Here is a 14265-nt window from a genome sequence, read left to right on the forward strand (position 1 = left end):
CCCCCTTACATTAGCTGCTGACATTTGAGTGCCCTCTTACATTAAATACAAAAAAAGTGGGCACTCTGATCGGGACACCCAAAATTAGGGAGCACTCTGATGGGGACAAGCAATGTACGGGGGTATGCTGATAGGGACCCCCAATATAATAATAATTAGTTATACCCATCAGAGTGCCCCCTTATTTTTGAATTTAAAGTAAGGGGGCACTCAGAAGACAGCAGCTAATGTAAGGGGGCACTCTGATGGGGACAACTAATAAGTAATTGTCCTCATCAGAGTGTCCCTTTAAAATGCTGCTATCACATGTGGAGCTTGAGAAGCAGGCAGTGCTGGGAGTGGATGGGAGGAGCGATGAGAGAAGGGGAGAGACAGAGCTGGTAGAGGATGACAGGCAGGGATGGGAAGAGGAAGAAGGCAGGGATGGGAGGAAGTGGGAGGCGGTGCTGAGAGGGGATGGGAGGCAGGGCAGACTTCAGGTGGCAAGGGAGGGCGGAAGACGATACTCTTCTGTCCTCCCTTAATGCTGGACGGGGACTAAAGGTGATGTCATTGGTTGCTAGGAATGCAGCAGCCAATGATTGAGGAGGAACAGGGACCTGCGCTGAGTTATGGCTGGCTGAAAGCCAGCCATAACCTAGTCAGCGATCGCATTTCAGATAGAACCGCAGTCCGCCATTTAGTGACCCCTGCTCTAAAATATTTTCACTTTAGGCACTGGCCTACATATTATTACGTTATTTTCAATCAAGATTACTTTCTTTTTATGTCTTTAGTCTTGTATTAGGAAGGATATCTGCCATGTTATCACAACTTTATATTTATTCAGTGCTTCAGCTTCATCTTTGAGTAATAATGCATGATTTGATTTTTTACAGAACCTACAGAAGAAACAGATGTTTTCCAAGATGTGTGTTGGCAGGACCTCAGTGAGGATTATGTGTGCAGTCAGCCCTTGGTGGGCAGGCAGACTACTTACACAGAATGCTGTTGTTTATATGGGGAAGCATGGGGAATGCAGTGTGCTCTTTGCCCAATGAAGGACTCAGGTGAGACAGTAATATTAATGAATAATATAAACAGTTTTATCAGCTTTCCCTCCCAGAATACTATTATTATCACAATACAGCGCACAAATGTTATTGCAAAGCTTATTGATCTCATTCATGCTGTGTATCTGTACACACTTCTTTTTGTTTGTATCAGACTTAAGGGCTATTCATATATCCTATGTGTTACTGCAATGTATCGCTCTATGTGCAGTGTGTTGGGGTGTCATTCTGGGACCATCACACACTCTACAGTAACTGTCAATGTACAATGCATGGCAGCACACCACATACCACGCATTGTGCTAATAAATTTTTTTTTAAAGTGCATGCACATTACTTTGTCCATTGAAGTGCATGTCAGCCTAATCATAATAAATGTCCTGCCTTAATACCACACATGTTAATGTGTGACATATTGCGCATTAATGCATTGACAGGACTTGTAAGGATGAATGGACCTTTAATGCTTACATCATGTTTAAAGGATAATTTTTTGCTCAATGCTACTAGGGGAGAAATGTGTATAGATGCCTCTATTCATAACAGATACCCACGTACTCTCTATTTGCTTTTGCTTTTAACATGCAAAGATTCAAGCAGCCAAAACAGCCCCGTTCAAGCTCTTGATAAAAATGTTAAAACATGGTTGCTAGACTGTGCAAACTGCACACCCCTGAGGGTTGTGTGTTTATAGCCCATGGAGAGGGGCAGGACAAGTGTGCACCTTGTCTTTCTTGCACCTTTTTTTGGATCAAACAATAGACATGAAGTAATCACCTCAGACTATTTCATATGTTACTTTTTCAACATCACTTTTTTCTATAGAATGTGTCGGTTACAGAGTGCTTGATCCCAGAAAGTAGCAGTCTAGTAGAACGCATACATATACAAGAGTTACTGAGGTCTTTGGTGAATACTACCTTTTTGAAAGTGTTTTAAATGTATGCATTGGCTCTTAAATGAACTTTCACACCTTGAAGCCATAAGATCATACATATACAGTATATACTGGACCTGCTCCAGGATAGTCATTGGTAATATTTACCATCTCCATAATACCTAATCATTGTTTCTGCTTGAGAGATTTATAAGATAGACTTCAGACAAGAGCGTAATGTCTGTGCAGCAAACGATAATTCGTCTTTTTAAAGCGTGGAGATAAAACCAGTAAAGTGTTTACTTAGACAAAAGTGTACAGTAGCAATGTTGAAAAAGAAAACCTCAGGTTTCTCGAAACAGTCACACTCCCTCCTAACCAGTTCATTCCCCAAGAGTGTGCTGATGCAGCTCCCAGACATTAGGAAGGATGAGTGGCTGTCTGAACAAAGTTGCAGCCATCTGGAAAACAGGCTATAAATTGTCTTTTCCGGGTCTTGCCTCAAAATTAGCTTTGCTGTAAATTTACCTTTTGATTCCTAATAGAAGAATAGCTGTGGATCTCTTGTTGCTTTTTCCATTCTCATTTAAAATATTTTTAGCCTCTAGGAGTCTTTCTTTGCTAACAGCAGATCTATAGACAGTGGTGCTGACTATTAAAGGTGGAGAAAAGGAAAAACACTGCTGTGAAGCAGGTCATAGACTCAGGTCATAAACTTCAGTGTTGATGGACAAATACACATGATATTACAGTCTCCTGGTATCTGCAGACACAGCTTTTGTGTTCGTTGAACAAATGCTTCTGTTAAAACATATGTAAACCCTAACAATGGTTTGTTAAATATACCATTGGAAACATTTTGTTCTATTTGTTTGATAAATGCAAAAAAACCCTGCTGATCTTGTCAAAAATTCAGAGCGGTCTTGTGCAGACTTCCAGTGTTATCTTATAAAAAGCTATTTTGCATTTCTAGTTATCATGGATTAGCCTTTATGTTGTAGAGGTCTGAGAGTGGTTCAGCAGTAGGAAAATGCGCTGGGAGGGCTGACAACAGTTAGTTTACAAAAAACTGTGTGTTGTCAGCCCACAACAGGACTAAGGAGCCGATTACATTTCTGGCAGATCAACAGGTATTGTTCTGTGTTTGCAGGATCTCTAAAGGGATAAAGCACTGGGAAATGTGCATGTATTGCAGAGAGATACAGACATACTGCATATGGCTTTGTATTTTACCTTGACATATGTTTTAAGCTAGTGGAGGTGGGACTGGAGGAGTGTGCAAACAAACCCAAGATTGGCTTATATGGAATGAAACCTACACGTTCACCTTATCCAACAGGAATGCTCACAGGCTACTCTGTAGATATTAGATTGTTGTCTGATCCGGCCAAAAAGAGACAAAGCGAGAGTCTGTCATCTATGGTCTACAAGCATGTTATTGAAAGCAAAATTTTGAGGTGATTTCTATTATCTCCTGCCAAAATCTGTTTCTATGACTAGAAGAAGGACCTATTCTTAATTTGCAAAAAAGTAAAAAGTCACTATATGAGGTGGTTGGCAGCCAATGCTCACTCTACCTTTGATATGTCCTTCTTGTCTCCTTGCTCTGTCAGCAAGCGTGTCCCATGTTAGCAGAAAGGGTTCAACTGATGCTGAGAAGTAAGATTCTGACAGATGGCTCTTGAAACTTTTTTATACATGTAGAAATCAGGTTTACATGCACAGAAGCCACACTAGATCTTTTTCTGCTAAAAATTCCTTGCACCAACTTCCCTTAAAAGGGAACCCCAATCAACAGTATTCATATACCGGATAAATATAGAGTGACAAAATGTTCCTCCGGGGTTACTTAAATGCTAATAACATGGTTAACAGCCCTCACCTGGTCTGACGATAAAATGTAGCATAACTTTCTCTAGAAAAGGAAAGATTTAGCCCCTCTGTTACATTTTCTGTTACTGTATATATCTACCCCAGTGATACTTTTAACATAGCATTAGGTTAACATTTGAGTATAGGTCCATGGTAATATAGGCAGCAAAACTGCTCCTATAATCTAGTATTTTTGTTAACACTCTGGATTATGTGCATTATGCATCTCTTCTATTCTGCTAAAAAAAAACTTTTCAGTTTTGTTAGGTTAACCAATCTGGTTTCATTAATCCTAGGCCACCTACCTGCTTTCATCCGAGCCCATAATAGGATGCATGTAAATACTGTATTTGTATTAGACTTTACATTCACCACAATAAACAGATTGGCTATCAGTGGTTACAGCATTGGGCAGATCATCTTTTTTTTCTTTCCACTTTTTTAGAGCACAGCTACACTGCTCTACATTCTGACCTCATCTAAGGATAGAACATGCAGAGTGTGATGACTTCCATCCATCAAAGCAGCATCAGCATTCAGTGATTAATAATGTCTTCCAGGTGTAGCCTACAAATGGCGCTGTAGAATATGCAGTGCTATCTAGTAGAGATGACCTTTTAGTGGTACTTTGTACATCATTAAAAGTGTTACATTGCAATCTATTTATAATATCACCAGCACTACCTCAATAACAGCAGTGTTTAAAGTGGTCATACAGGTGAAACTCGAATAATTAGAATATCGTGCAAAGTTCATTTATTTCACTAATGCAACTTAAAAGGTGAAACTAATATATGAGATAGACTCATTACATGCAAAGCAAGATAATTCAAGCCGTGATTTGTCATAATTGTGATGATTATGGCTCACAGCTCATGAAAACCCCAAGAACCCCAAATCCACAATCTCAGAAAATGAGAATATTACATGCAATCAATAAAACAAGGATTGTACATAGAACAATATCGGACCTCTGAAAAGTACAAGCATGCATATGTACTCAGTACTTGGTTTGGGCCCCTTTTGCAGCAATTACTGCCATTACTTTTGCATGGTATTCTAATTATTCGAGTTTCACCTGTATATATATAGGTCATATATATATAGGAAGCAGGTTACATAAATTGGAACCAGGTAGTAGAATAGTATTATATTATGTACTATTGGCGCAGTTAAGGAGAGCAAAAGCAGACATTCTATCACCTTGACTTTCATAGTTAAGTTTGACCTCTGACAACCATTAAATGTATATCTTTCACTTGTGGCCAGTGGTTAATGCCATAATTACCATCTTTTTTGTTTGCTACTTAACTCTTAGATTTCAGATGCCACAAAATTTCCTTCTTTATTTATATTTCTTACCATAGTGACTCACTTCTCTTCAAAGTGTAAATCCTGGACGAAAGAGATGCTTCCACTGTGTAATACAAAAGTAGCGGTTGATTTCTCCAGATGCTTCTTGTGTTTGTGTACTAAGGTTTTTTTAGTCATCCAAGCCATGGGATATTCAGTGGCAGTAAATTGAAAACCGCCAGACTTGCTTGGTTATTCTTGAAAAGTGTTACCTCTCCTCTAAGTGGCAATTCATCTAATTAAATCCTTTCATTTTGGGCCAGGATGGTGACAACTAACACCAAGTTCAGGGACCAAGGAGTATAAACACCTTAAAGAAGCTTTGAAAACCTATGGCAAACCAGAATGAATGAATCACCAGACCAATAGACAGAAGGAAGAAGCAAAACAGCTGGAATAACATAATTATCCCATATTTGGCTCGAGTGTCAACAAACATCACATGTTTTTCAAACACCATAACATACTTAGGCAACAGCTTATTTAAAGGAGAACTATGAGGCGAGTGAAAATCACTCAGCCTCATAGTTCTAGCCGACCTGTGACAATGAAACTGTCACAGGTCGGCTCAATAGATCGGGAAGTGAGCGAACACATACCATCGCTCGCTCACTTCTCGATCTATCCCTGCAGAGAGCCGTGACTGTCACTCACGGCTCACTGCAGGGATTCCCCCCTCCCCTGTCTGATTCTCCAGCGCTGACTAGTGGAACGGACGGGGGAGAGGGCGGGTACAGCTGGCTCTGCCTCTAGACAGGCAGAGCCAGCTGTCAATCACGCAGCTGGGTGGATCTCGACAGTAATGTCGGGATCCGTCCCGTCTGCGGCGTCTCAGTATACCGCGAGCTGTAACTCGCGGTATACTGAGCTTTGGGTCACGGGAGGACGCTAGTTTGTGTCCTCCCGTTACCCTTAGGAGAACTACGGAGAAAAGTTCTCCTTTAAGATCCAGTGCATAAACAAGGCAATGCGGTATATGCAGTCCAAAAGAGTAAAGATTGCACAGAACTATATAGGGAAAAACAACAAACCCATGGCCCAGCGCATGAGGACAAACTTCATATTGTAGGTCAACATTCATTACACCTAAAGAACAGGGGACACTTTTTAAAGGGCACTTTTCTGGGGGGATGCCCAAATCTTTGAATACTATTATGATAATTGGATTATGGTAAATGGACTACTCTTGAGGGTGTATTGCTGTGGAATTCCCTGCAATTAGATGAGTTGAATAAGCCATTTGAACGAGTGGTAAACCATTAAGAGTAATTAATAGTAGTCCAGTTGTTTTCATTTTAAATCTTTTACATACTGGTTGCATAATAGAATGTGCTGGTCTTTTTTTAGGCACATAAACATACATTTAACAGATTTCAATATCCTCGCTATCAAAAAGTGTTTGTAACATTTTCTACTTTTATCATGTTTGATAATTGTGTCTTCTTACAGTGCATTTCAAATACAGCACAGTTGTGACAACTTGCTGACAAAGATATCAGCTCAGACTCTCCACCCACCCTTTCATTACAAAGCCAACTATGTTCTAGATCATTTTTTTTTATTAAGAGATCCTAAACATTTTTGTCCCTTGTGTCTGAATCAGTCATGACTCTCTACCCACCTTTTCATTACAAAGCCAAGTGATGCTATGTTCTAGATAATGGAGGTTTTATTAGGTCTTGAACTTTTTGTCCCTGCTATCTAGGTCAACGTTATAACTTTGTTTTTCTTCTTTATATGCAGATGATTATGCACAGCTATGTAACCTTCGAGTGCCAAGGTTTAGACAGCCTTATGGGGAAGATGCCCTTCACTTTTCAGACCACTATGTGCCACAGCCTGATCCTTTTAACCTGCAGGAGCGTAAGTAAATGAGAAGAGGCATGAGCTATGTTATCATTATTTGCTGGTTACAGACTGGCTGCAGTCATGTGCCATTAGTGAAAACTGTCTGTACATTAGATGATAGAACATGTAAAGTTAAAGTGACACTAAACTCAGCAATTCAATTATAAAAATGCATTTAAGTACCTTAACTATTAACAAAAATTTATATTTTTTGTGTGTCACTCGGCTGTAGATCCTCAAATCATCTCTGAATTGGTGCTGACACTGTCTTTCCTTCTGGAGGGTGTCTACTTTTGTTCCCTATGGTCCCTGTGTATGTTGTAAAGTAGCCACTGCTCCAAGCTCGCTCCTGTGATGGATTACAGTCTCAAGTTTTGTTTACTAATTTGTATTGTGATTGTGGTCTTAAGGAGGCATAGATGAACAGAAAAGCAATCTAACTGTATATCTCTGTGATAATTTTAAAAAGTAAAAAAAAATTACAGGTTTGAACAATGTGCAGTAACCCTAGAGGTGTCCTGAGATTTTGATGAACATTGATTCCTCCTGTTCTTTATAGGAAACACCTTTTTAGCATGGCCTAGCTGCCCTATGATAGGTAGAAAGGGCACCATTTCAGATCCCACTGGGTTATTGTCTGTAGACAACATTTCCAGAAAATTCTGCTTTGCAGCTTCTCCAGAAGTGATGTCAATCTCTGGTTTAGGGTATGGACTTGTGTTAGCAGGGGAGCAGGGATTGGAAAGCTGGTGTAGTGTAGGAGGAGAGCTGAGGCTAAGTACAAATAGTAGGGGGAAAGGAAAAGAACTATAGGTAATGCCCAAAACAGGATAATAGTGTGAAATGCACTGTAGGAATAGAATATGAACACAAAAGGGATCCAAATACAAATGTTGAAGAAGGTGTGAGCAGAGATAGTATGTAAGCACAGAAGAGATGGATGAACAAGTGCAGAGGAGAAAATGGAGAGAGGTGGCTTGAGAGTGGGTGGGGGGCACAGAGAGGAAGACTGTGTAGATCAGAAGAAGTGGGGACATTAGAATGGGTTGTACCTTATTGAACATAAAGATCCCCAGCCATCAGTTTTATTTTTTTACATGCAGCAAATTAGCAATGTAATAGACTCTTTAATATTTGTGCACTCCCAACAATATAGTGATGCTTGCCACCCAGGGTAAATGAGGCAGGGGAGCCAGGTGTACTGTAGCTATGAATGTATCATATGCAACACAGATTTGGCAGGATAATAAATAATTCACTGATGTTTGGAGATAAGATGCTAGATCTGCAACCTCCCCTGCGTGTCTTTCACTGCAGCATTTGCAATAATGTGGAGTCGTGTTAAATTGTCTTCTATGTGAACTGTTACTTCTTGCTGTGAGAATAGACTTTTTCCTGATGTTTAAAGAGGAGGTGCAAGATTCTACACTAGCCACAGCGCAATAAAGTAAGACGTTTAGCTTAGCTGGAACATATGGGAATATAATTCTGGCACATGAATGAAATGTGTCTACAGGAAGGGGTTGTCCTTGGGGAGTGTGTAATGACTTTGACATGAATTCAGTGTCGCAATACAGACAGGGGAGTTGTGGAAGTATAACTTTGCTGGGGTTCAGATGTAACTTATGACACGTGTGCTTTTCAGCTAAATTTACTGTTGGCAGCAGAATCCTCCAGCAGTGAAACTAGAAGTTGCAGTCTAGCTTTATACTGCACTAAGTAATATGTCGTTTCACCTTTCTTGTTAAACCCCAAAACCTGAAATCATATTTTCCACAGGTTATTACACTCTTCAAAAACAGCCATAGCTAGTACCTGAACAGTTAAATACATAGGATTCTATGTATTATACTGCACCCTTGATTGATAAAGGTCTAGTGCAGTATTCTAATTTGAGTTCATACAGGTAAACAAGTTGAGACTACCGTATTTTACTTAGTACAACAGCGAACTAAAAGTAATGTACTTACAGGGTTATTCACTAAGCTGCCGAATGCAGCCAAGTGAATAACCGAGCCAAAGTGAAGTGAGCGCTGTTCGGCTATTTACTTCAGCCTTTTATGGCTGAATTCAGCCGTACATCGCCTAAATTCGGCCGTACATCGGCTGCCTTCGGTCAGCTGAACATGCACTGCATGTTCGGCTGAGCCGAAGTGCAGAAGGACTTCGACTGTTCCGATGCAACATCTGCATTGGCTGAGCCAAAACTCCAGCAGCTCACTCGCTGCCGTTCGCCCTATTCTCATAGGGGCCGAATGGCAGTGAGTGAATATTCTGCTATTGTATTCTGAATATTCGGCTATTCTGCTCGGTACCTCTGTGGTACCGAGCAGAATAGAAAATCAGTGAAAATGAAATTGCAAAATGACTTTAAAACTGTAAAAAAACCAGGAAGAATTTAAAAAAATGTAAAGAAAAATAAACAAAAACCAAACAAATGGGCGGAGCTAGCAGTGAAAGCTAGCCCCACCCACCTGTTTTCTATTGGCCGGCACCTGCTAGAGTCTTCACGGCCGGCCGAGTGACGTCACAGCCGGCCGAGTGACGCCACGGCCGGCTCTGCCCAGTTGTTATTTTTTAATGACAGATCAGCATCCCCAGGTAATTTAGGGGCGCTGATCTGTCATTACAACTTGGCGGAGCCAGCCGGGACATCTCGGCTGGCTCTGCCCAGCTGTCATTTGCGTGGCGAACAGCCGGTCTTCGGCAGGCCGTTCACCCTGCTTTGGCTGTCACCTCCGCTCAGTCGAGCCGAAGCATATGCCTTCGACTCAGCTGAGCCGCTCGGTCGCCTTCGGCTACTGTTTGGGCTATAGTGAATAGCCCGTACAGCAGCCCTTTGGTTTGACTGAACTGAAGGGCTTCCGCGGCTGAAGAGAGTCAAAGGATCAGCTGAAGCTACGGCTGGATCCTTCGGCTGTTTAGTGAATAACCCTATTAATATCATAAAATTAAGGCCCTGTTCACATCTAGGCGTTTTGACACTCAAAGATAAGCGCAACAAAACTCTCAACACAAGAAATCACATTCATTTTAATGCCCCTTATTCACACCTGAGCGTTTTGTCGCAAGCTGCTAAACACCGAACACTAGAAAGGGTACATGAGCGTCTTTTTGGCAGATTACAGCGCGTTTGTCTCCATAGACTTCAATGGAAACACCTGTAAACACGCAACACAGGTGTTATGGACATTTCTGTGCACGGTTTTGTGCACGTTTGTCCATTGATCGCAATATTTCTTAATCTGTCAGCTAAAATGCGCATCTTCATGTGTGTGTCTAACACATGCAAAAATGTTGCACAATGTGCGAAAGCAAGCTAGATGAAAATGCACGCTAATATGCACAAAAACGCTAACTCGTAGGTTTGAATGCGGCCTAACGGTGTGGCAACTGTTAATTTGGGACTGTGCCATAAATTGGTGTTTTATCCCAGGAAATGTTTGATGAACAATGATCACATTGCATTTAGTCCTTGCTATTAATATATGTGATAATGGTTACATTTTTCCAGTATAAGTACGCTCGTGGCCAAATGTGTCACACTATTTATTTTTATTGAAGATGTAAATTCTGGGTCATGGAGGTACCATATCTTGCAAATTCAGAAATGAACCATGTTTTGATGATATGATTCACTAGATTAGCCCATTTATCTATTTCTTAGATACCAGTTGGCTCAGTTTTGCACCTAACATCTCCTCTTTTGCCTTTGCTTACAACTGTTTTGCTTTTGAGTGTAATATATAGAGCTTTCACGATAAGTGTGGCTGCTCTTCTTAGATGAAAATATTGATCTATAGTGTCCTATGTCACATTGTTTTGCACAATTTTATATACTTGGAATGTTTTTTATATACTTTTTATAGTAAAAATATAGAGTTACACTGACTTGAATATGATTCTGTTTAAATGCTTGTTTTTTATATAGTTTATTTATTATGGTGTGCAGGAGTTCTGTTTTATGTTCATTTGCATTTTAAACCACTTAAAACGGTGCTGCTACTTTCCGAATTTTCAACATAACAAGCTACAAACAAAAAAATGTCACCATACATTTGCTGTAAACTGTATTATTTGATGGTTTGTAATGCACAACGTAATATATATAACATATATAAAAGCGTTATGTGTATAAAGTATTGAGAATTACTGGTGTACAGGTTAATGGTAATAAACATATACTATCAGCAATGTTCTCTCTACATTTTTAATTCTTATTTCTTTAGCATTCTCAGAACAATTGAATTTAGAGTGAGTCTTATATATTATCTTTGCAGGTTTGGGAGGTGGGCAGTATGAGGAGCTACAGGCGGAGGAGTGTGGCATCTTGAACGGATGTGAAAATGGTAGATGTGTACGAGTACAGGAAGGATACACATGCGATTGCTTTGATGGATACCACCTGGATATCATGAAAATGACCTGTGTTGGTAAGAAAAACATACAAATATAATGGCATTTAAGCTTCATCACAGGCCCTCAGCTAGCGGTGGTCCCCAAGGGATGCATCTGGTGCGTTTATGGGGTGCTTCTGCTTGTGACGGTAAATTTATCATAACAAGATTCAGCAAATTGTAAATCACAAATTAAACAAACCTGAGGAAGTATTTTTATTTTTTTTAAATGAAAGGCTGTGGAAGATATTTTAAAAAATGAGTCAGTTCTGTTAATAATATGTACTTTAATAAACTTTACTAATTCCTTACCAAATACATTCAATCTTTACTTGTTTATTTATAAAGGCTAGAAAACAAGCTCTTTCATTCTACAACTTCTTGCTCATGTACATGCTTTACCACTACATTTTCTTATCATTGTTTATAGAAAAAAATATTATTACTTCCAACATGCCTACGCATTTTTAAAGTATATAGAAGAGTCGTTCAATGCCCATGTGTGGCCCACTATCATCTGACAGTTTTTTAGAAGCTGGCTGACATATAGAGGTAAAATAGCTAGCGGGATTGGTCATGGGACCTATCATCAATTGCAATCATTAAATGAGCAATGTTAGTTATTTTTTATCATAACAGTGCTCTCTTTGTTTAAAACTAAGAGCAAGCTGCATGATGATACAATGTACAGTAGACGCAGTATGTTCCCATCATACTAGCATGTTATTATATCATATTAGAACCATAGATATGACCTAAAATTGGTGTGCCATGGCAATCAATTCGGAGTAGGCAATCTTTTGAGTCTAGTGTGCCAAAAAATGTTTGTAAAAATGTTAAGGACCAGAGGGGCCCCACAACCTTCCAGACACCCACCATGCTTCCGAGCTTCGGAACTTTAGAAGGAGGGACACCTGGGGGAGATGAGGACATACTCTATTGCAAAAAAGTGGGCATGGCAAAATTATGGTGAATTTTCAGCATGGCTTAATAGAGTCTGAGCCTACTCACATATACACCACACACATATGCTATAGGTCTTGTACTCACAGTATATTGCTTAATTTCAGCAATAACACATAACAGTCAAACAGACACAATAAAACGCCCAGGGTTGGTTTCAGTGCAGCAAAATACCCCCAGTATGGGTGGCAGTGCAGCATGATACACGCAGGATTGGTGGCAGTGCATCAAAAAAAATAACAGGATCGGTGTCAATGCAGCATAAATCCATCAGGGGATTTATGCTGCACTTAGGATTAATGTCACTTAGGATTAATGTCAGTGTAGCTTTTACACACTGCCCACCTTTGGATGGACCAATGATAATGCTAATTGCAAAACAATTAAGATGAGAGTACATCTTTGTGCAGGCTTCCTGGCTGGCTGGTATGCATGCGGACGGGCAGGCAGGCTTGCTGTTGGGCATGCAGGTTTCCTGGATAGCTGGCTATTATGCATGTGGGTGGGTGGCAGGGCGGGCGTGTGTGTGTGCAGGCAAGTGGGTGGGCATTCTCAGCACAGTGTGCTGATACTCTCAGCTGCCATCCTACTTTCACTTATGTCAGGGAGGTGGGTGGACCAAGTTAAGGAATTATGAACGGGCTGCCCAGCACTATATTTAAATAATAATAAATAGATAAATAAAAATAAATAAATAAAATATTAAAAAAGTCCATTAAAAGTTCATAAATGTATTCAGTGATCCAAACTATGCCATAAATCTCTCAACCAATTTGTGCAAAAGTCCCAGTAAATTTGTGCATACAATGCAACAAGTGCAAGTATCCCCACAAAATTTGTGCAAACGGTGCAATCAGGTGATCACTCTTCCCATTGGTGTGGGGCCACAGACTGCACTCACCAGCTGAGGTGGACCATTCAGATAGAAATGGTCTTACAGCACTCAGTTAGATAACAATCCATCCAGCCATCTGCTAGGATGTTAAACCGTCAGTATTCCCCTTCACCTCCTTTTCTCCATTCACCAATGCTCATGGAAAAGTATTAAAAAACATCCGTAGCATAATACCATAAAACCAATTTATTTATTTCAAAAGATTAAAAACACTCACAAACGTTTCTGTAGCAATTGCTTGTAACAATACATGCCTTCCTAGAGCCACTGCCAGCGGGTTTACATAGGATCCAATAGTACTCCTATAGCAAATGTTTGTTCAGCCACTCGCACAGAGCAATCCTTCTCTTCCTGGTGTCTAGTAGATGAACTCAGCGTGTATCCACCCACTTGCTCTGTTTGTATCATTTGCACAAACTTACTGGGACTTTTGCACAAGTTGGTTGAGTGATTTGTGGCATAATTTGGATCACTGAATAGTTTTAGGAATTTTTAAAGGACTTTTCTAATATTGTATTTATTTATTTCAATTTAGTGCTGGGCAGTTTGTTCCTGATTGTTCGAAAGAGGGACTACCACTCTTTGCGCAGCAGTTTAATTATTTGCGTGGATCATTCAGAAAAGTATATCAGGTTAAGTAATTGACAGCCTCTGGAGCTGACAGCCCATTTTGTCATGTGACCAGGGTTGCCAATCCTTGCTCTGAATCAAAGGAAGGTTGTTTGACCATCTTGTTAAAAGGTTACAATACAGTACAAAAGAAACACTAAAGATAGTCTGAGGAAGGAACAAATGCTCTTACAGTCAGAGCCTTCGGACTTTTGCATTGAAGAAAGATTTCAGAAGGGGAGCACGGGGACTCTCTTGGGTAAACCTAATAATAATATAGTTTATTTTCACTATATATTTTTTTTAAACATACCTGGAAGGTGCCTGTGATGTAATTAATTGTTATTTGAAATGGCAAATCGCAGAAAAATAAAAATGAATAATTGTTTTTCTGACAAG

At 40.0% G+C, this 14265-nt stretch overlaps 1 protein-coding gene across 2 annotated transcripts in view; it reads left to right on the plus strand.

Moving 5' to 3' along the window:
- Positions 1-14265, plus strand: part of LTBP1 (latent transforming growth factor beta binding protein 1) — a 169663-nt gene that overhangs the window by 153986 nt on the left and 1412 nt on the right. Inside the window, exons 26-28 of one of the 2 annotated variants that reach the window (XM_018552900.1) lie at positions 879-1049; positions 6898-7017; positions 11292-11435. In XM_018552900.1, coding sequence (XP_018408402.1) covers positions 879-1049; positions 6898-7017; positions 11292-11435 — 435 coding nt within the window. Of the gene's footprint in view, positions 1-878; positions 1050-6897; positions 7018-11282; positions 11436-14265 lie in introns of both variants that reach the window. The other variant, XM_018552899.1, reaches the window with a different exon arrangement.

The sequence above is a fragment of the Nanorana parkeri genome, unplaced genomic scaffold (assembly GCF_000935625.1).
Source record: "Nanorana parkeri isolate BGI_ZX_2015 unplaced genomic scaffold, ASM93562v1 scaffold100, whole genome shotgun sequence".
Classification (NCBI taxonomy): Eukaryota; Metazoa; Chordata; class Amphibia; order Anura; family Dicroglossidae; genus Nanorana; species Nanorana parkeri.